Genomic DNA, 21,823 nt, shown 5'->3' on the forward strand with positions numbered 1-21,823 from the left:
AAAAACGGCGTGTTTTTGCTCACACCCAAATAGGGGCAAATTTGACAAGCTATAATAAATGATCTGTGGGGTATTTTGAGCTGAAACTTCACAGACACATTCTGAAGACACCAGAGACTTATATTACTTTATATTACATTACTTATATGACTTATATTACATCTTGCATTATAGGACCCCTTTAATATTCATGAGCCAAGCCATCATCATCAGGGTGAATCTAGAAAATTAAAAAAATTATTCAGGTCATATGTATGGACGGCAGCTTGTTTCATATATATATATAGCGAAATTTTATATTTCACAAATTGGAGTTTTTTTTAAAATTGAAATTCTGAGAAGAAAAGTGAATTGTCAGATATTATTTTGTTATTCAGTAACGGGGAAAAAAACAGATAAAAAAATATCAGAATTGCGAGATATAAGCACGCAATTGTAAGAAAAAAATGTCAGAACTGTGGGATAAAAAGACACATTAGGTCTACCTTTTTAAAAAAAAAAAAAAAAAAAAAAAAAATTATTCCGTGACGGAAACAAGAGTCCTATAATGTCAGCACAAAATCAAAAGAAAGTTATATTAGCCTATTTTAGGATCGTAAAGATTTTCTTACACATTTTTCCCGCCTCTTGATGATGCACAAAATTTGAATTATGCAGAAGTCCACATGAGATTTACAGCATACACGAAGACTTTGAAATACAGTGCACGAGTCATACATTTTTGATTGCGTAAAACAGCAGCGTTTGTGACGAGCACAAATATCTCATTAGGTGTTACACCGAAGAAATTGGGGGTTGAAACTACACGAAAGTGAGTAAATAATGACGGAACCTTCAGTTATGTGTAAAGTATTCCTTTTAAAACAATACCGTCACCTTTGTTTTTTGAAACGCTTTTCCCTTAGAGCACCGCGTGTCCCCTCTGACTGCCCGTACCATGTGTGTGGTGTTGTGTTGCAGTAAACACTGTATGATCTGTTTTTAACTCGAAAGCTGATCCTGTAGTGCAGCAAATTCAGAAATACACCTGACGAGGAAAACGATTTAATCGATTAAATCACCTGAGAAATTAACTACATGACTTCCATCTCATAGCCGCTGTCACAAACGATCATCAGACACCCGGACTAGTTTGATTGGACATGATCAGTCGCCACTTTCTGCTCGCTAGATCGTTAAAGCGCTTATCAGGGCTGTTTAATGCAGGCGTCCACTCAGAAGTGATCAAGTGTAGTAAGGTGGAGCTGCGGGTCATATCTCAGTCATATCGCGCTGCTCAGAGCCCGTGTTGTGTGAGTGTGAGGCGGGCAGTAGTGTGTGCTGAGGGTCAGTCGAGCACCATGGAGGACAACAATAACAACTCTGTGTCCACGCAGACCGCCAGTCAACTCAAGGACACTACCAAGGGTGAGACATGCACACTACTGGACATGTGCGCGAGCTTTTGACTAACCGAAGAAATGACAAATAAACAGCCTTTTATAAGACAATATGACTTGATTTACATCAGCGACAAATAGTGTTTTGACACATGAAATATTTTTCTCATCACTAACGTCTGTTTTCTTCATTTTTTGAGTCAACACTGTAAGAAACTTTTAAATGTGCAGTAAGCGATTTCTGAGAAACGCTGTTGAAAGTGGACCAAAGCACACTTGTAGCCAATAAGGGGCGTGTCCACTCCTGTGTTTTGCATTAGCTGCGTCTCATTTGGAAGGCTGCATCCGCATACGTCATCGAGCTGTCTTAATTAAGAAACTGTTAGATTGCAAAGTATGAAAGAAATTACAGTATTTTACACCTCACGAGGAATGACAGTCGATTTTATTATAGTTACTGTTCCTAAATAAGACATCCTTGATGACTTATGCAGCCTTCAGATGCGACCTCCGGAGGACGCAGCCTCCGAAATGAGATGCAACTATAGCGTGTTCATGGATTTGGGGGTGGAGCTATCAAAATAGGGGTGGGATCAATTTAGGTAGGGGCGTGTTTGTTTTGGTGGTTTCAAATATCAATAGCGTTTCTCAGAAATTGCTTACTGCACCTTTAATGAAGACACTCAGATTATTGCAGAAGTGAAAGCTCTAAAAAAAAAGTAAAAAGTTATAGAAGTTTAAGTTTACTGTAAAGCAAATATACTGAACTAAGATTTTTTATTTTGCTACTAAATATATATTTTGGGGGGGGGGGGAAATAGTAGGCTAAATTGTGCGCACTATTTACTGATTTGTTCCCTTGATTTGCTAAATGCACGATTTATTAATCAAGGGAGCGAAATAGTAAATCGTGCGCGCAATTTAGCAAATCGAGCAAACGAAAGAGTAAATCGTGCGCACACAGGGGGTGCATGATTTATCGCACGATACGAAAAATAACATTGAATTTAAACGTGATTATCGCTTAAACGTGATTCTTAGTGCGATTATGAAATCGCAAAGGCTGTGATTGTTTTTTTATGCGCGGCTTGTCAATGAAATATAGCTCCAAATGCTAATCCATCTGAAAGCACTGCGAGTTTAAATTGCTTATAATGTATATTTAAAAAAAAAAAAAAAAGCAACACATGTCAAACATCTTTCCAGACATGAGAAGCATTTATTAACATCTTGTCCAACAAAAACAACATTTAATAACATGTTTTTACTCCAAACTCACTTCATAACGACAGCTGAGTGTCCTTCTGTGAGATGATGTGTCTTCTTACACAGAATAAGGCAGTCGTGTGTTTATTAGTCAAAGCGTTTCAATCTTCTGTTTATTCAGCTACAGCGATATGATGCATGTTATCTTCTTCTGCAGCAGGGCATATTTGGAGTTTCTGCGCAAGAGCGCCCTCTGGCTTTCAGATGGAGAAGCATTTACTACTGATCACAGAGCCGTACAGCTCTGACAAGCTGCGCATAAAATAATCACAGCCTTTGCCAAATCACGTGCAGTTTAATTGCGATAAATCGTGCAGCCCTAGCGCACACTATAGCGTGTTCGTGGATTTGGGGTGGAGCTAACAAAATAGGGGTGTGATCCTTTTGGGTAGGGGCGTGTTTGTTTTGGTGGTTTCAAATATCAACAGCATTTCTCAGAAATTGCTTACTGCACCTTTAATGAAAACACTCAGATTATTGCAGAAGTGAAAGCTCTAAAAAAATGAAAGTGTAAAAAGGTTATAGAAGTTTACATTTACTGTAAAGCAAATGTACTGAACTGTGATTTTTTATTTAGTTCTTAAAAATATATTTTGCAAAATAATATAGACTAATATAGAATTGATATAAAATCAAAGCTGTATGTCTAACCAAGTTGTGTTCCAAATTTGAATTTGATATCACAAAAGTTGAGCCACTAATTTTTTAAAGCACAGAATAAATTTTGAATTTTCAAGTGTTTAAGTTTTCGAATGATACCTAATTTATGATGAGGACTCAAATATATCATGAAGAAAAAGGCAATAAAAAGAAAAATTCCCATATCTGATGTCAAAAGTTGTGCATTACACTTTGCAGTGTTTTGGCGCAGTTTTGTTCATCAAAAACTATAAGTACAACTATAAAACAACAGTCAAGGAAAATACCAGCCAGACCAAACATTCTGGATAAGTGCTGAACACAATGTGAATCCAACATGAAACAATTCAAGGGTTATTTGGAGATGTCCTATGCAGTATTACAGTATTTTAATTCTGGTGCTGATGTTCAATGTTAAACCTGCAGTAACTCGCTAGCGATCGACACCATGCAAACATCTGAGTCATTGTTAGTCTTCAGTCCTCATTTCTCTCTTTCTTTTCTTTCTAGCAGTCAAGAAGATCAAAAAAGCAAAGAAAGAGCCAAAGAAAGCGTCAGGCAAGAAGAAGAAGCAGCAGAAGGAGGCAGAATGTGCCGGCAGCCTGATGGCCGAGCTTCCCTTCGCAAACACCGAGGTCTGGAGAGAGCTGGGCTGTGAGTCCACACTTTCCTTCTAGAACAACAGCTGAGGCTCGACTTACCTCTTAAAGTGGCGGTGCGACGCGGCTCCTGCAGGCTCGTGTCATCTTCCGGGTGCAGGAATCATTGCACGAAGCGCCGAAGCATGGCAGACACTGAGAGAGCCACGCTGGACTGAAGGACGGTGTTCGGTTGCCAAGCGATCCGTGGATCGTCCTAGTACCGCAGCTGCTCTTGCATTCAGATTTCCCAGCTGGCTACATGCTATGAATAAAACATTTGTCGGGCGCGTTTCTGCTTCTGCTCTCTCCAAGAGTTCAGAAATGCTTCTGTTTGTCAGCGTTTGCTCCTCGATCAATAGCGCTGACATTCTGAGATTTACAATCTGACTAGTGAACGTGCTTCTGTTTCTGATTTCATGCAAACGTTTTCACAACAAATGATAATGTCGGTCTGAATAGAGACATGAATGTGAGTTTGATGAACTAAACCTGATGATCATGTTCTGATGATTTCAGAAATTAATTAAGTACAGTGTTAAAAACATGTATGTACACAGTAAGTTAATTAATTGATATGTTAAAGTAGTAGTCAAAGACACTTAATATAAAGAAAAACCCCAAACTGTCTGTTTATTTGCAGGTTTAAATATAATGAAACTTAGACTCTGATCATTACTGTGATAGCTGAATGCTGGTCTGTGTGTTTTCAGTCGCCAGCTCAGAATCCAGCGAGAAGAAGAAGCGTAAGAGAGGAGACAGCAGTCGAGTGGAGAGTGAGGAAGATGGCGATAAAAAGAAGAAGAAGAAGGAGGCCGCTCGGCCAAACTACTTTGTCTCAGTGCCAATCACCAATCCTGAGGTGCGAGCCAGTGACGGGAGCTGCTTATCTAAGCTTGACAAGTCTGTTTGTTTTATTTTATTTGTGTGTGTGTGTGTGTGTGTGTTTGTGTGTCAGATCAAACAGGCGGTGCAGGACGTGCAGAAGCTGGTGCTGGAGAAGGACTCTCGTCTGTCGCGAGCGCTGATACCTGTGGACACCCTACACATCACTCTACTGGTGGCTCACCTGAAGACACAGGAGCAGGTCGATCTGTAAGAACACACACACACACACACACACACACACACACACACTCTCTCACTGCAAGCGCACTGCACTTGCAACCAATCACAGCCAATCCGAAGAGCGTGTGGGCGGAGTTTCTCTGCAAGCGCACTGCAGTCGCAACCAAATCAATCAAAAATCACAGCCAATCAGAAGAGCATGTGGGCGGAGTCTCTCTGCAACACACTGCACTCACAAACAAATCAATCCAAAATCACAGCCAATCAGAAGAGTGTGTGGGCGGAGTCTCTCTGCAAGTGCACTGCACTCACAACCAAATCAATCCAAAATCACAGCCAATCAGAAGAGTGTGTGGGCGGAGTCTCTGCAAACACACTGCACTCACAACCAAATCAATCCAAAATCACAGCCAATCAGAAGAGCGTGTGGGCGGAGTCTCTGCAAACACACTGCACTCACAACCAAATCAATCCAAAATCACAGCCAATCAGAAGAGCGTGTGGGTGGAGTCTCTGCAAACACACTGCACTCACAACCAAATCAATCCAAAATCACAGCCAATCAGAAGAGTGTGTGGGCGGAGTCTCTGCAAACACACTGCACTCACAACCAAATCAATCCAAAATCACAGAACACACTTGTTTGTTTACAGTTCTTGGTCTCGTTCCCAGAAAATTCCTCCAATCAGAGTCGAAACAAGAAGATCTCATTAGCTCCACCCACTCCCATGAAGCACTGCAAATGACATAATCAAGCCGTTCTCCCTACGCTCTCAAAATACTTAAAAATATTTGTGCATATATGCATATTTTGCAATAAACTTAAAATATATTGTTTATATATATATATATAAAATCAACATCTTTAAATGAATAGTTTTACATTTCTCCATCGTTTTTTTTCTCCATCATGTCATTCTCAATGTTTCATGGGATTGTAGTTCATTCCCTCACTAAAGCGGTTAAGTTCACACTCTTGTACCTTTTGTATTTTCATCTGATTTTCAAAAACTTTCAATAATTTGTAATGTTATGATTCTCCTCGTAGCTGGTTGGTTTGTTTCATGGCTTATGATGCTTTAATGAAGACGTTATTGAAATCCCAATGGGAGAAAATAATGGAAAAAATATTTCCAGAACCAACGCAGCTGACTGCTTGATTGTGATTGGACAGTGATGTCATTCAGTGGTCTAATGTTTGTGTATAATGACTCTAATCATAGCTGTGCTAGTTTCATCTCTTTCTTCACAGAATAAAATCATAAGCATTCATAAAGAACTCATTAATCTACCATTTATTTAGTGAATATTGGTGAAATAAGAGTGATAACGTACTGTGTGTTTCACATCAGGGTCCAGATGACTCTGTCAGGTGTCAGTCATTTGATTGTAGTGTCTGTTTAAAGAACTGAATAAAAGCCTAGAATAGTTGTATAATGTATATTGATCATCAGGATCTTTCTTTATGGTTCTTGAGTTATTTTTAACTCTGTTTTATGTTCACTCTTTGTTCTTGGCATGACACTAAATGCAAATCTCCCTAAAGCACACTTCACCCCAGTTAAAATAACCTAAAAGCATCAGCTGCTCCGTAAAGAGACAAACTGTCCAAATCAAAGTCATTTTATTGTCTTTGAAGGTCACGTGTACGATCTGTCACAGTGACAACACGCAATAAATCTCAAACCACAGCAGTAATTATGACATGACTTGACTAACAGGATCTGTGTGTGTGTGTGTGTGTGTGTGTGTGCAGTGCTGCGTCTACTCTCTCAGCGTTGGAGGCTCCTCTGAACGCGCTGCTGGCGGGACGCCGGCTGATCCTGCCCTTCTGTGGAGTCGGACACTTTAAACAGGAAGTGGCGTTTGTTCAGATCACAGAAGGAGAGCATCTGAACACACTCACGCTCATGGCAGGTACATCGCTCTTCCTCACTCCTCATCCTCTCCTCAGTGCAGTTCAAACCTCACATACAAAATCTGCCATTGGTTGAGTAAAAAAATCTTGTTTAATAGGTTTTTTAGGCTTTACTGCTTCCAGTGTTGGTGTAATCAGATTGATATGATGTAAAAAATCTCTAATATCCACTGATAATTATATGAGCGCAGTGTTTTGGATCCCTACTGGAAGTCGAGTGAAAACACCTTCAAGATGCACAAGATCCTGAGAGCTCAGTCTGCTAATGTCATCTCTCTCTCTCTGTATTGATTATGTTCTTGTCTTACATCGAGGACGGTCTCAGGCCGGTCCGCGGGAGGCTGTAAATAGACTATCCCAGGATGCATCTGTGTCTCTGAGGCTGTGTGTGTGTGTTTCTCTCCACCCAGAGAGTGTGAGGAAGGCGTTTGAGGAGAGCGGCATCGTTTCTGGAGATGACAAAGCCTTCAAACCTCATCTGACATTCCTCAAACTCTCACGAGCTCCCAAACTACGCAAGCAGGTAAGACGTGTGTGTGTGTGTGTGTGTGTGTGTGTGTGTGCTGAAGGAGGAGTTTTATTTATCTGATCATAAGCAAATACTGCAGAGTCTGTGCCGGTTGTGTATTTTAGTTTGCTATCTTACACTTCGCTCTTTTCACATAAACAGCGTTGAGATTCTGCAGGTTTCCTCTGAATGAGATGAGCTGAAGCATTACAACACTCAGTGCTGTGATTACAGCGGATTCTTACCGCGGTTCAGGACTGTTCCTATAGACGCGACGCAGAATAAATTCACTGTAACGATTCAATGACAACAGTGATAATTGTAATTTATTTTTGGCAATCATGATAAACAATTCTTCCACCAAATCATATAGTCTATGTGTGCAGTCACAGGTGTGTATAATTCAGCTTTGATTAGTGAAAACGCACCTGATATGCCCATTTTTAAAGCTATTAATTATACAGAAGCGTTCAAAAGTTAAAGTGCTCCTGTAGTCAATCATTTTATCCCTTAAAACTCATCTTTGATCACCAAAATGACATATTTAAATGTTTTTTTACTTCATGCCTTAAAATAGCTTGAATGTAACTCTACACCCTTGCTTCATTTAATATACGCAGTTCTATGAATATGCAAATTAACCCCGCCTCCACTGACTCGCACAAGCTCAGAGATCCACTCGTTGAGGATCACACTTTGACGTGATTGGTTACAAGGTAGTTTATGACGTGAGAAACACCAGTGATTTCAAACCGTGTTTTTGAAACTGTCTTTGTGGAGACAAAAATTTTGTGGCCCCCAGAATATTTTGTTGTATGAATATATGAACATGCAATATATCAAAAGAAGGAACAGAGCCTCTGCTTTTAAACAAACAAACAAAAAAACTTAAAGGGTTAGTTCACCCAAAAATTAAAATTTCTGTCATTTCTCATGTCGTTCCACACCTGTAAGACCTTCGTTCATCTTCAGAACACAAATTAAGATATTTTTGATGAAATCCGATATGACTCGTCCATAGACAGCAATATAATCAACACTTTCAAGGTCCAGAAAGGTACTAAAGACATCGTTAAAACAGTCATGTGACTGCAGTGGTTCAACCTTAATGTTATGAAGTGATGAGAATACTTTTTGTGCGCCAAAACAAAATAATGACTTTATTCAACAATATCTAGTGATGGGCGATTTCAAAACTCTGCTTCATGAAGCTTTGAAGCTTTACAAATCTTTTGTTTCGAATCAGAGGTTCGGAGCGTGTATCAAACTGCCAAAGTCACTTGAAATATTGAAATTTTGAAACACTTATGACGTAACGTAGCCTTGTTTACTGAAATCATGTGACTTTGGCGCTCCAAACCACTGATTCAAAACAAAAGATTGTAAAGCTTCGAAGCTTCATGAAGCAGTGTTTTGAAATCGCCCATCACTAAATATTGTTGAATAAAGTCGTTTTTTTGGCGCACAAAAAGTATTCTCATCTCTTCATAACATTAAGGTTGAACCACTGCAGTCACATGACTGTTTTAAATATGTTTTTAGTACCTTTCTGGACATTGAAAGTGTTAATTTTGCTGTGAATGCAGGCCTCACTGAGTCATCGGATTTTATAAAAAATATCTTAATTTGTATTCTGAAGATGAACGAAGGTCTTACGGGTGTGGAACGACATGATGACAGAAATTTCACTTTTGGGTGAACTAACCGTTTAAAATGCACTCTTTTTTATCAACACTTGAATGTGGGTTTTATTTTAAAAATAATGAACAAAAAGCTGAGAAAATTGCGTTTTGTCAAAGACAAATGCTTTGCTTTTAACGCTTGTTTCTGGAGATTCTGTATGCTTTCAGAAGATTCGTAATAGCGCCCCCTACCATATAACTTGGATAAATTGGATGGACCCTGGATGCATGTAAACCTATTGTAGGAGACAACTTTTAAAATAGCATAATAGTAATAATATTTCACAATATCACTGTTTTACTGTATTTTGATAAAGAAAAAAAATACAGCATTATTGAGCAGAAGAGACTTCTTTCAGAAACATTAAAAAATCAATACTGATTTGGTTTGATGGTGTTGTGAGGATGAAGCCATCTGCTCAGACAGTGAGGGGTGAGACTGACGCCAGATCTTCTGTTCTGCTCCAGCACAATCAAATCAAACACACATTACACAGCTTTAACCTCCCACAACTTGAAACAGACGGCTCACCCTCATGTCCCAGAGTTCACGCTGCTCTTATCCTTATGATGAAAGGGACTGGGTCTGAAAGGAGGAACTCAAACTCTCACATTGGCTGATCTGTTCCTTCAGTGTGTGCTGTGAGATGTGTGTACGTGACAGACAGACAGTGCTTCTTCTTTATGTGCAGGACACAGATAGGAGGCGCGTCTGTAATCTTCCCACAGGACAGGCTTCCTGCCGAGGTTATCGGCCACGACAGACGCTTCCAGTCCCGCTGTACTGTCTCTTCCCTCACCAGTCCTTCTGTTTGCTCCAGACTTACTGTGTGACGCGTGTGCGTGTGTCTTCTCAGGGCGTTAAGAAGCTGGATCCGGCGCTGTTCTCCGACTTCGAGAGCCGTGTGTTTGGAGACGAATGCGTGTGTAGAGTGGACCTGTGCTCCATGCTCAAGAAAAAGACCGCAGATGGATACTACCACCGCGAGAAGAGCGTCACGTTCAGTGAGTAAACCTGCTCTGAAGGTTCATCTTTGTACGTCTGGTTCCTCTGGTATGAGGCAGTGCTTCTGGACTGGACGGGTCACAGGTGTAACTGAGGTTTGGACAGCAGAGTGAACACTCCTCAGCCTTTAAAATTGAGGAGAAACACTGATATAATACCCAGCAGCTGTTCTTTGCATTAACATCGTCGGTTCAGTGAAGCCGGTTGAGAAGCACTGCTGTAGAGCACATCTTCTGGCTTGTGATTTGGGCTCAGGTTTGCAGGTCATTTCCAAACTCTAGGTCTTTTATTTCAGTCTGGTACTGTGTGATGGTTTTGAATAATAATGCCGTATTATATACCACAGTACTGTTTTGTATTGTTACAGTGTTGGTAGTGTATGTAAATGAAGAGAGTTTACTCTTTTTCTGTGTTACCTGGAGCGAGTAATTCACGTTTATTTGTCAGTAAAAGTCTTTTGACAGCTTCAGGGCTTTGGTGAAAAACAGCATTATGGTAAAATGGATCACTATTGACAGAGTTTTGCTTCAGGTGGAACTGAAGGAACGTCCGTTTCTTTCAATCTTTCTCCTCTGTTTGGCCTAAAACACTGTTCGTGCTCATCCAGTTTGAAATGTTGACTACAAACACTGAGGTTTTTCAGATCTTCCATCTCTGTGTTCTCTCCGTAATTATGATTCTTTGAAGTCTTTAGCTGCTGCCTACATCACGCTGGACCTTCACTGAAACTGAAGCTAACTCACTCCCGCTGAATGTTTACTCTGAATTCTTGCTCTCAGTAACAAAACAAGTTAACACCATTATGACTAAAAGTTTGCTAAGAAGTATTACCTGCTAAAGCAAGGCAGTGTTTGACTCTTTATCCATAGCAGACTGGTGGGCGTGGCCTTGGACAGGCAACATGCCCAGTGCATTATTAATCATACCTTCAAACTAGTCGCTTTTCAGTGAAATTCGCCATTTTGAATCAAAAGATGTCATTTATGTGAATCATGTAGATCCGAAGAGTTTTTTTTTCAGGGGGAACTATATTAAATATAAAAGCCTATAGCCTATATTACATGATCAAATTTTTGATTTTTGTGAATAAACCTCACAAAAATCAAAAATGGGCTATTTTCCCATAGACTGAAGTGAGACCATAGACATCTCCAGGTGTCGCAATCTTTCTTGGCGCTCTGTGGCGTGACAGACCGCTATAGCGCTTCAGTTCAACCACACGTGAACCGACCATCTCTTCCACTTTACTAGTTACAACATGAAATATAAACAATGAATGAACATCTGACGGTATGTTGAAAGTTTCAGTACAACTTACAAATTTGTATCATGTCGCATGTAATCGATCAATCAGTGTTTCAAAAAAATTTACCATTCAGTGTCCAAAATCTCATTAGTCAGCTACAAAAAATAGGCTATTGCATATTCATTGTATTTGTACTTGACATGTGCTTTAATATTGAGTGCATGTTTAAATAAATCCGTTTTATGACAGCCACCATTTAAATGTTTATATAAAAAAAAGAGTAGAAACATAATTGTCATTAAAATTTATTATAACATTATCATAACTTCCTTATGTGTAATTTATATGTAAGTAGCTCACAAATCAATTAATTTTAACCTTTAATATGATGATGATGCACTGACTGTGGTTCTCCGTTTAGTTTACAGCATTAGTTGAGAGTTGTTTTTTCTTTGAGGAAATTTGCCATGTACTGTGCCTGATAGGCTCCAAATGAATCAATATTGAATCGAAGGTAAATCAAATCACAAGCTTCTGAATTCGAAATCAAATCCAGCTGTGAAATGTATGTCAATGCCCGGCTCTACTAGTGTCAATAAATGTTTGTTTTTTTATTTTTTTACTTGAAGCAAATGTTGTTTTTTTCCATTTATCTTCTTGTTAGAGTGCACCAGAAAGCTTCGTTTACATGTTAAAATCACGAAAATTTTCTCCTGGTGGACGATGCCCACAGACCCGTTTACATCGTGAACATGTCACCTTTTTCACCTCTTGTGAGTTTGCAGGTCTGATGGGTGTTAAAGTTTTCCTACAAATTTTTTTCTCCTTTTTCTCTACTCAAGTAGCACCAGTTTCAGCATTTTTTTCACCCTTCTATAGGCAGCCAAGTTTTATTGAAGCTCATCCTGCCGGTGGTGAAGTACATCTTTAATGAGTAACTGTATTTTTAAGGTGAGACACTACAGGTTAAATCCATAGTTTTTTCAGGCACTGGTCAATCTTGAGATTTTGGGCCATTTTGCTTCTTCCATAACTTGATTTCTTTCTGACTAGTGGAAAGAAATCATCCACAATACACATTTCAGGGATAATGTACATCCATCCAGTTGTTCGGCACAATAAACCCTGACAGGATGATCAGGACCCTGATATGAATCGGTTCCTGAAGGACTTTATTTTAGGATAACAACTGGCTGAATGCACATTATCCTGCTCATTACACCGACATTTGCCACACTAAATATTGATTTGAGTTGAGATATTTTATTAGCTTATTAAACACACGGTTCCTAGCAAGCAGCTTTGAGCCTAGATGAACGAACAAAGTTAAAAAGGGACATTTAAGGGATAATGTTCAGATTAATGACTCATTACATGGCTTTTCACCACATAAATGACAGTTTGTGAGAGCCTTTCCATCTCTTCATCTTCTGCTTCCAGTACTAGATAGATCTTTTTGATCCCATTTATGAGCCTTTTTTCCTGTTGCGACAATTATTTATATGAATCTGTCAGATTTGTCTAGAGGGAATATGCCCTGAAAAGCAGTTTTCCATATGTCCTCTCAGGAAGCGTTTATCTGGGAATGAAGAAGTGTGATGTTTCCCATATATACCATTGTGTTTACATGAGACTTGAAGGTACTTCAGTGAATACTATGGTACTTCCTCTGAAATGCTTGATACATTTTCTTCTTCTTACTCTTACACAAGTTCACCTCACACCCATATTTCACGTCTGTGTATCTGTAACAAACTCGTACTCGGAGTAGTTGTAGAATCCATGTGCGGATAACAAATCTAAATCATGAGGCAGGCAAACCTGGTCAAAGCACAGGTAAGCAGTGTATGGTGCAAACAGGAAGTGACTCGTGAAGAGATCAGTATTCAGCAGATGTCTCTGTTGATCCTGCTGTGATGAAACTGCCAAGAACAACAACAGGAACACACAGTGAAAATGGTCTTTTAACGTTTGAGAATGAAAGCTAATAGCACAGGTTACTCTTCTGAGGACAGTTCATGAACTCTTAAGGAATATTTTCATCTTTATTTATTATTCATCTTTACAATAAGGTTTATTTGTTAACATTATTTGACTACATTATTTATCTAACCATAAACAATAATTCTACAGCATTTTTAAGCCTTAGTTAACTTCACTAATATAGTTTTAAAATCAAATGTTGTGGGCTGTGTGTTAACAGGAGTGCACTGTGTAGACAGTCTTTATTATAATCCAACATACTGGGTAGAAACAGGAAGTCAGGCAGGGAAGAACGCTAACCACATAATAACAATAAACGAGAACCAAACTGAACAGGGTGCATTTACTCCATGTCGTGATTACCGTAATTATGAGATTTCCACATGTAAGAAGTGTCCACGTCCTCGTTGAGCTTGTAATTACAGCTTGTAGGTTGGGAATTTTCTGAGAGCTCCTACTTGTACCTCCTGACCACTGCAGATTCATTTAGGCGCTGATAGTGTTGCCATAGAAATTGCATAATTCCCATTTGGAGAACATGAACAGCTCTGAGTAGAACGTCATCTCGAGACTGTGCTAATTACAACATGGTGTGAACGCATCGATATACGAGATTTGCACCTCTCATTATCTGGGATAATGAGAGGTGCAAATCATACATAACCAAAGGGATAAATGAGGACATAATCAGTAACCAAGAAAAACTAAACTAAACAGAGCCCTTTAAGGCGCGTCATGTGACTTGTCGGCCATCTTTGAAACGCCTCTCGGCAGCTGTTTCACTCATGCAAGTACAGCTCATGTCTCTTTTGAATGGGGAAACATCAAATTCTCCAAAGCTGTTCACCAAGCTTACGATTAAATTTCATATTTGAAATCACCAATGAAATCTGACAGTGTCATAAATGTTGTTTCTTATGCTTAAATAACGTTAAAAAAACCTATTACAATTCACATACTTATGCACTATTCTATGACATCTTTAAGTACAAATAGTGTTAGTAGTGCGTTCACACAGAAAATTCCAAAAAGGAAAAAGTGCACTTTAAATACCTGGATGATGCACTAAATTAACGGAAAAAATGAAGTGTGGAATGTTGGACACTCAACTGTCGCAGCTTTGATTATGTTACGGAGGGGGGATCAGACTCCGATGTTTAATGACAAAATAAACGTATAAAATTCATACACTACATGGATGAGTACATAGTGTATAAGTGCATAGTGTATAGTGTGTCATTTGGGACACAACTTGTATTTCAGGCAGGGCTAGCCAATGCTCATGTGCAGTCATAAGTGCGCTTCTCAGCGGCAGCTGCAGTGACATGATGACTTTATCAATCAGTGATTGACACTTATTTTAGAAGGCGGGGCTTATTCCACCATATCGTGTGTTGCACTTTCTCCCATTCATAGTAATACGAGTGTACCATCTTTCTATATGTAGGGTGCGTCTCAGTCAGCTCCCTAGTTCAGTAGTCAGGGCACTGATCAGGGAGTCGGCCATTTTAAGGGCTGTCTCAATCCCAGAATCCTTCCAGTGCACTGAAACATTCGCTTCCTAAAAAGTTCCACAATACACCGTCGCTGCGTCCGAAATTGAATACTTCTATACTATATAGTACGCGAAAAACAGTATGCAAACAGAGTAGTATGTCCGAATTCATAGTATTCGAAAAACAGTAGGCGAAAAGTACCCGGACGATTCTGAAGTGCACATACGATGGACACTTTACTATCCCATGAGGCCACGGGAGAGGATTTGTGAATGGAGCTGAAGGGACATAACTGACACTAGTAGGTCATGTGACAGTAACAACATGGCGGATGTAGTATAGTACGTCCGGATTCATTCATACTACACAAATTCGTACTATATAAACATACTTTTTCAATGGTCGTTAAGTCAATTTAAATTCAAATGTAGCACCTACTCAACAGTATGTGATTTCGGATGTAGCTCGTGAAAACCAGGGAGCGTCGACACTCATTATTATGTTCTCTTAACGGAAGTTCTGAAGTGTGAAACGTAAATAACCTGAGCCAACTTAACTAAACGCGATAGATGTTTATATTATTTATATATATATATATATATATATATATATATATATATATATATATACACAAACCATTATTTAATTATATTTCAGCATAAACATACATCATTAGACAGGTAATGAACATAATCTAGCTAACATTTATTTACGGCTGAAATGTTGCACGTATATGTAACAAGCAAAGTGTTTATCATAATGTACTTTAAATAACATCAAAACATAAATACTTTAAAATCTATCTATCTGTCTATCTTTGCAATCTACTGCCTGCTAAGTATATTTCTAGTATTGATGTGTAATATCTGATATCTGAGTACTGTAATGTGAAGTGTTTCTCAGTTCAGATGTAGACCGGAGTAAAACACTGACTGTCAGAACGGGAGTGTGTCTTTTAGAAAGACTTACATAACTGATGTGAACTCACTGGAGGGTTTTAGTGTTATTACACATGCTGACACCAGGGGTCAGTGTTGATTCGCTCTAGTTCATCTGAAGCTCTGCTGCTGTTTGCTCTTAGTTTCTGTTCAAGCAGTCATTATCTCTGACAGAACTCTGATTAGATGTGCCAAATATCACCGTCACTACAGTAAACCTGTGATCGTTTTGTATTAGCACCATCTTGAATGACATTGTCTTTGGATGAAATCCCATAGTTGGTTACCTTCTGTGGTTACCATAGTATACTGTTAGTGGTATACCATAGAGATACTGTGATTTATGTGTCAGGATCTGAGATGACGGCGGGTGAACTGAGATCACTGACCAGAGTTTTGACCTCCTAAACAAACTTTTAACCTCCTACATTCATTTCAGATGAATATTGCAGTGTTTATAAATGATTTATCGCAGCACATTATTGTTTTATGTGTCTCGTAACCTTGAATCAGAATATCTTCTCCTCCCTCTTGCAGCATCTCTTCTCTTCTCTGATGACGAGGGCGGGGCAACCTGTCACTCACATAAGATCCACCAATAGCAAACCACAACCATCTAATCAATTCCCCACAGACAAAATCAAGCCCCGCCCTACATTTGTTCTTGTTTGAGAAGCGTTTCACTCAGATATACGACACAATAGAGAAGAAAAGACTTGTGCAACTTCCATTTCATGATTACTTTAATTCATGCTTTATTTGTTAGTTCCCAATAAACCGTCCATTTTATTTACTCGCCAAAGTCAAACCGTTCCTGTGGTTTGGCTGTGAGTGTGTTAATGCAGACCCAGAGCGTGAGGTGAGCGGTTTATAAATCTGCTCTGGTCTGAGTCACGATCAATAGTCTCTCAGTCAGCGTCTCCTGCTCTGATCAATGCGCTCGGTCTAACTATAGCCCTTGAGGTGTGTGTCTAAGTGTCCAGATTACTGACACACATTTGTTTCTCGATCACTTCAGCAGATCTGCACTGAAGCGCTGCAGAGGCCTGGGGTTTTCTTGCTCTTTTCTAGAGTTTGATGCGACACACTGAACTCAGACGTCATCCAGAACATTTACTGAAATGAACAAGAAGCAACTTGTTCAGAAATTATGATTTTGACAAAACAAACACCAGCTCATTAACATATGACCACCATATTTACATATCCAGTAACTCAGTGTGGGCGTGGTTAGCTACTCATTTCACATGCGAAGAGGTCAGCCAATCATGAGAGGGCATTTATATATAGAAGTCAGAGTAGTTTAATTGTTCGGGTCATGCGGTGGTAACGGTCATGGAAAATTAAAGATGAGGCAATTATTAATCTAGACAGACGAGCAGCCCGTATGATGTGTAAAGTCATCAGAGGCTCGTTATTCAGATGTGATGTTCCTGCTGTGAGACGATTATCTGGGCTGGCACACGCTAATGAATCAGATGAACGTATTATTCGCTTCCTACAGCGGACTGATGAAGTATTTCCAGTGCAGATATTTATAGAAAACAACGCATTCTCCTCACATACAATGGAAAAATTGGTTTAGGATATATTTTGAAAGCATTTTCACTCAGAAATTGCTTGTAAATTTCACAAATAATTGCAAAGAAGTAGCAAGTAACCAAGTGTTTCATTACTGGATGAATCAGTGTTTTTGAACAAATCTCTTGAATGAATGATTCAATGACTCACTCGTAAATACTGAATCCGCATTTTTTAACAAATCTCACGAATGAATGATTCAATGACTCGCTCATAAAGACTTCACTTGTTTCATTACTGGGTGAATCAGCATTTTTGAACAAATCTTTTGAATGAATGATTCAATGACTCAATCATAAAGACTTAACTTGTTTCATTACTGGATGAATCAGTGTTTTTTAACAAATCTCATGAATGAATGATTCAATGACTCGCTCATAAAGACTTCACTTGTTTCATTACTGGGTGAATCAGCATTTTTGAACAAATCTTTTGAATGAATGATTCAATGACTCAATCATAAAGACTTAACTTGTTTCATTACTGGGTGAATCAGCGTTTTTTAACAAATCTCATGAATGAATGATTCAGTGACTCACTCGTAAATACTGAATCCCCATTTTTTAACAAATCTCATGAATGAATGATTCAGTGACTCACTCAAAGCCTTCACTTGTTTCATTACTGGAAGAATCAATGTTTTTGAACAAATCTCTTGAAGAAATAATTCAATGACTCACTCATAAAGACTTGTTTCATTACTGGGTGAATCAGCATTTTTGAATGAATCTTTGGAATAAATGATTCAATGACTCACTCATAAATACTGAATCAGCATTTTTGAACAAATCTCATGAATGAATGATTCAGTGATTCACTCATAAAGACTTCACTTGTTTCATTACTGGATGAATGAGCGTTTTTTGAACGAATCTTTTCAACGAATGATTCAATGACTCCTAAAGACTTCACTTGTTTCATTACTATATGAATCAACGTTTTTGAAGAAATCTTTTGAATTAATCATTCAGTGACTCATAAAGACATCATTTGTTTCATTACTAGATGAATCAGCATTTTTGAACAAATCTTTTGAATGAATGATTCAATGACTCACTCATAAAGACTTCACTTTTAACACCATCTTTTAACGATTAATCGCTCCTCTCTAATTTCCAGCTCCAGAAATAATTTTTTACAGTGTATCCACAGTAAATATATACTGTATATCAGAATACACAACAACATACATTCCTCTCGCTCAAACAGTAGATTATGCCGCTAGCAACACAAGGTCACGGGTTCGATTCCCTGCATGAACTGATCAAATATGTATCATGAATGCAACATAAATCACTTAAGATAAAAGCATCTGCCAAATGCATAAATGTAAAGTTAATATCTGAATGCTCATCATTGACAGAATGATGTAGATATACTGCATACACCAGCATGTTCTACCTTGATCTCCTGGTAAAAACTCCTAAAATTCACCATTTAATACATTTTGTTTTAGTAAATCCTATTGTAGCAGCTGGTGACAGTATTATTGTAACAGTTACAGATGTGTTCTCTTCTTTGAGATTGAATCCTGTCATGTTCTGCCACACACACACACACACACACACACACAGATGGTGTGGTTAATATCTGACGGTGTCTGACCACAGCTCATCTAGGATAAGCTCGGCTCTCTAATCCCTGGATGACATGCCTTTCCAAAAACCACTCCTAAATCTTCCATTCGGCATCTTTCAGAATGATCTTGAATCCTTCAAAATCTATGAATATTTTGTAAGGAAATCCGTCTCCATAAATAATGCTTCTCTTGTGTTCTCTGAATATCAAGTTGCAAATACATTTGTCACTGTTAGTTTTAGATCTCTCTCAGATGTCGAGTTCAGACCTGCAGGGTGTTTCGTTTACAGCCAGTATTGTGTGTGACGTCAGAGACGCTGCTCAGACTGTGTGTTGTGTGAAAGCACCTCTGGCCGGTATTGATCACATGTGTGTTAATGCAGAGATCGGAGGAGAGAGATGGACGAGTGTGTTTACAGGAGCCAAATGTGTCCGGATTCAGATATGATCTTGTGAAGAATTATTATGACTGTTTCAACATTTACATATGGATGATTGATGGTCCAGGGTTGATGACTCCATGTGGATGTGTGGTGTGTGTTTGTGAAGTAATAATGTCTGTGCTGATCAGTTTGGTTTTGTTATGCTGGTTGTTGTGATAAAGAGGTCCTGATGGACACACTGAATGTGGTATTTAATGTAATGAGTGATGTGATTTGAATAGTGCTTTTCACAGCAGCTTTACAGATTGGATTACTATATCGTGAGGTGTTTCATTACTGTGATAGGAACTTACTGATCTCGTGCTTCAAGATTTTGGTTGTATCAAGTATTTTTATCAGGGAGCTGCTAGAAAGTCACGTCATACTGCTTAAATCCTGCAGTCAGCAGACCAGAGACGCCTGTGGTGAAACGAAAGAAATGATAGAAACAGGAGACAAACCAGACGACTCTGAGGTCCAGTTCACTCTGCTTTAACATTATGTCAACATTAGTTAGCTGTATTACTGTAGTGTTCACACTGTACGGATGAAATGTGATCAGGCAGGTTTACTGACGGCCTGTGAACGGCAGCAGTTTGTCTTTATGAGGTTAAATGATGTACTGAAGTACTGACTGTTGTAATGTCATTATGAAATGGTGTGGTACACTTATTTTTACAATAAGCTTTATGAGCGTCACGCCATATCTCTTGTCTCTGTTGCTAAAAATGTAGTAGAAGTGAGGTTATATAACCCAGCTAACAATTTCTGGGTCTCAGAACGACTCCAGAACAGACATCCTTACACCAGGCAAGTTTTCTTTACATAAATAGGATGTTCCCTGTTGGTTGGGAGAACGTTTCCAGTATGTTCCCAGAACATTCTTAATTGGTTTCCCAAAAAATAACCAAACAGGAACCATATGAGAACATTAGGGGAATGTTCTGTGTTTGCTGGGAATACAAAAAAGGTGTTGTTTGCTAGATTTCTGTCTTAAATCCTTATCAATAAAGCCATTCATGTTTATCCTTCCTGAAGGTGCTGTTTTAACATTCACTAGACTTGGACTCAAACACACGTCTGCCGTCTGTCCATGATAACATCATACTCTTGCAAACAAACCAGTGATTTGACCAAACGAAGCAGCTTCTTTATGCTTGAACACACCCTAGTGAATGTCGTTTTTTTTACACGTACACTAGCGTATTCGTATGGTCGAATGCGTAGCCTTTCCAAGTGTACTCCATTTGATAGCGTGCGTGAACTGACACATGCGCTCTAGAAAGTTTCATCTTTGTCCAGTGTCTGAGCTGTTTCTCTCCAGAAGTTATGACTGATAAAAATGTCTGTATTCTTTCAAACTAAAGTTGTGTCTCTCATAACCCGCTCACACAAGCGCTTGTCAGTGCGGGCCTCTGTTGTTCTTGCATTCTCTGGTGTTTCTGTTGTTGTTGTTCTGTCTCTTTAGTTTAGTTTTCTACTGTGAAACCATGGCCTGGGTCAGTGCTGCCACCTTGTGGAACAACTGATTAGTGCAAAACAAATTCAGTGTGCGCACAAATATGCACACTTACACAAATCGGACAGCTTGCATACTATTCTGGTGACAAAATTTGCATCACGCATGTGCATAAAAACCGAAGTTTACATTGGGCTTTAGTCAGTGAAGTGTGTGTGAGAAAGAGACAGACAGTTCTCATGACTGTTTGTTGTTGAATTTTTATGCTTTAGAAATGTGAGTTCATCAGAAATAGTGCCAAACATCTGTCTCTCAGTCTTCAGGTTGGCATATGTATTTCAGCATCACTATAGTATCATGGCATCAATCCAGTAAACAGATTTGATAATTATTATTCTGCACAGTTATTTCATTCCCAGCCTCTACAGTGACGATACAGTGAGAACATTAACTAAAATCAAAGCTATTAACTTGACAAAAAGCTAAGCTGAAACCATAAAGATGCCAAACAGGATCTCTTGAGTGAATTAATCTGTGACCGTCAGTGTTTTCTGAAGTCAGTAAACCGTGTGCAGCAAACGGCTACTGCAAAATATCATCTCAATCTTCATTTTCAAATAGTTATAAAAACATTAACCTGTTGTAAATGGTTGTAATTTATGAACACTGGAATACAGACCTAAGATGGTCTCTTTTTAAAGACACTAAACAGAAGTGAAGCACTTCAAACAATCAACGTGTAAAAAAAAAAAATCTCTGGAAGTTTGTTTATTATAAAGAAATTATACTGAACTAAACTTTATTTTAGGCAAAATATATATTTTACAAAATAATTTGGACTCTAAAATTAGCAGAAAATCAAAGCCATGCGTCTAAACCAAGTTAAGTTCCAAATTTGAAGTCGATATCACAAAAATTGAGCCGCTAAAAGGTTTAAAGGAGCATTTTCATGGTAATGCGATGTCCAATTTCACAACAGTTTTCACAAGATAAATTTTGATTGTTTAAGCTTTCGA

At 38.7% G+C, this 21,823-nt stretch overlaps 1 protein-coding gene across 6 annotated transcripts in view; it reads left to right on the forward strand.

The window, feature by feature from the left end:
- The first annotated feature begins 897 nt into the window (after positions 1–897).
- Positions 898–21,823, forward strand: part of LOC127502302 (A-kinase anchor protein 7-like) — a 33,316-nt gene continuing 12,390 nt past the window's right edge. Inside the window, exons 1-9 of one of the 6 annotated variants that reach the window (XR_007926814.1) lie at positions 898–1,407; positions 3,795–3,938; positions 4,636–4,784; positions 4,881–5,017; positions 6,747–6,907; positions 7,319–7,431; positions 9,956–10,103; positions 12,015–12,123; positions 12,230–12,301. Coding sequence is in view for 4 of the 6 variants with exons in the window: in XM_051875137.1 (XP_051731097.1) it covers positions 1,143–1,407; positions 3,795–3,938; positions 4,636–4,784; positions 4,881–5,017; positions 6,747–6,907; positions 7,319–7,431; positions 9,956–10,103 (1,117 nt within the window). In the remaining 2 variants the exon portion in view is untranslated. Of the gene's footprint in view, positions 1,408–3,794; positions 3,939–4,635; positions 4,785–4,880; positions 5,018–6,746; positions 6,908–7,318; positions 7,432–9,955; positions 10,104–12,014; positions 12,302–21,823 lie in introns of all 6 variants that reach the window. The other 5 variants (XR_007926813.1, XM_051875137.1, XM_051875138.1 and 2 more) reach the window with 5 other exon arrangements.

This window comes from Ctenopharyngodon idella, chromosome 20, assembly GCF_019924925.1.
Source record: "Ctenopharyngodon idella isolate HZGC_01 chromosome 20, HZGC01, whole genome shotgun sequence".
Taxonomy (NCBI): Eukaryota; Metazoa; Chordata; class Actinopteri; order Cypriniformes; family Xenocyprididae; genus Ctenopharyngodon; species Ctenopharyngodon idella.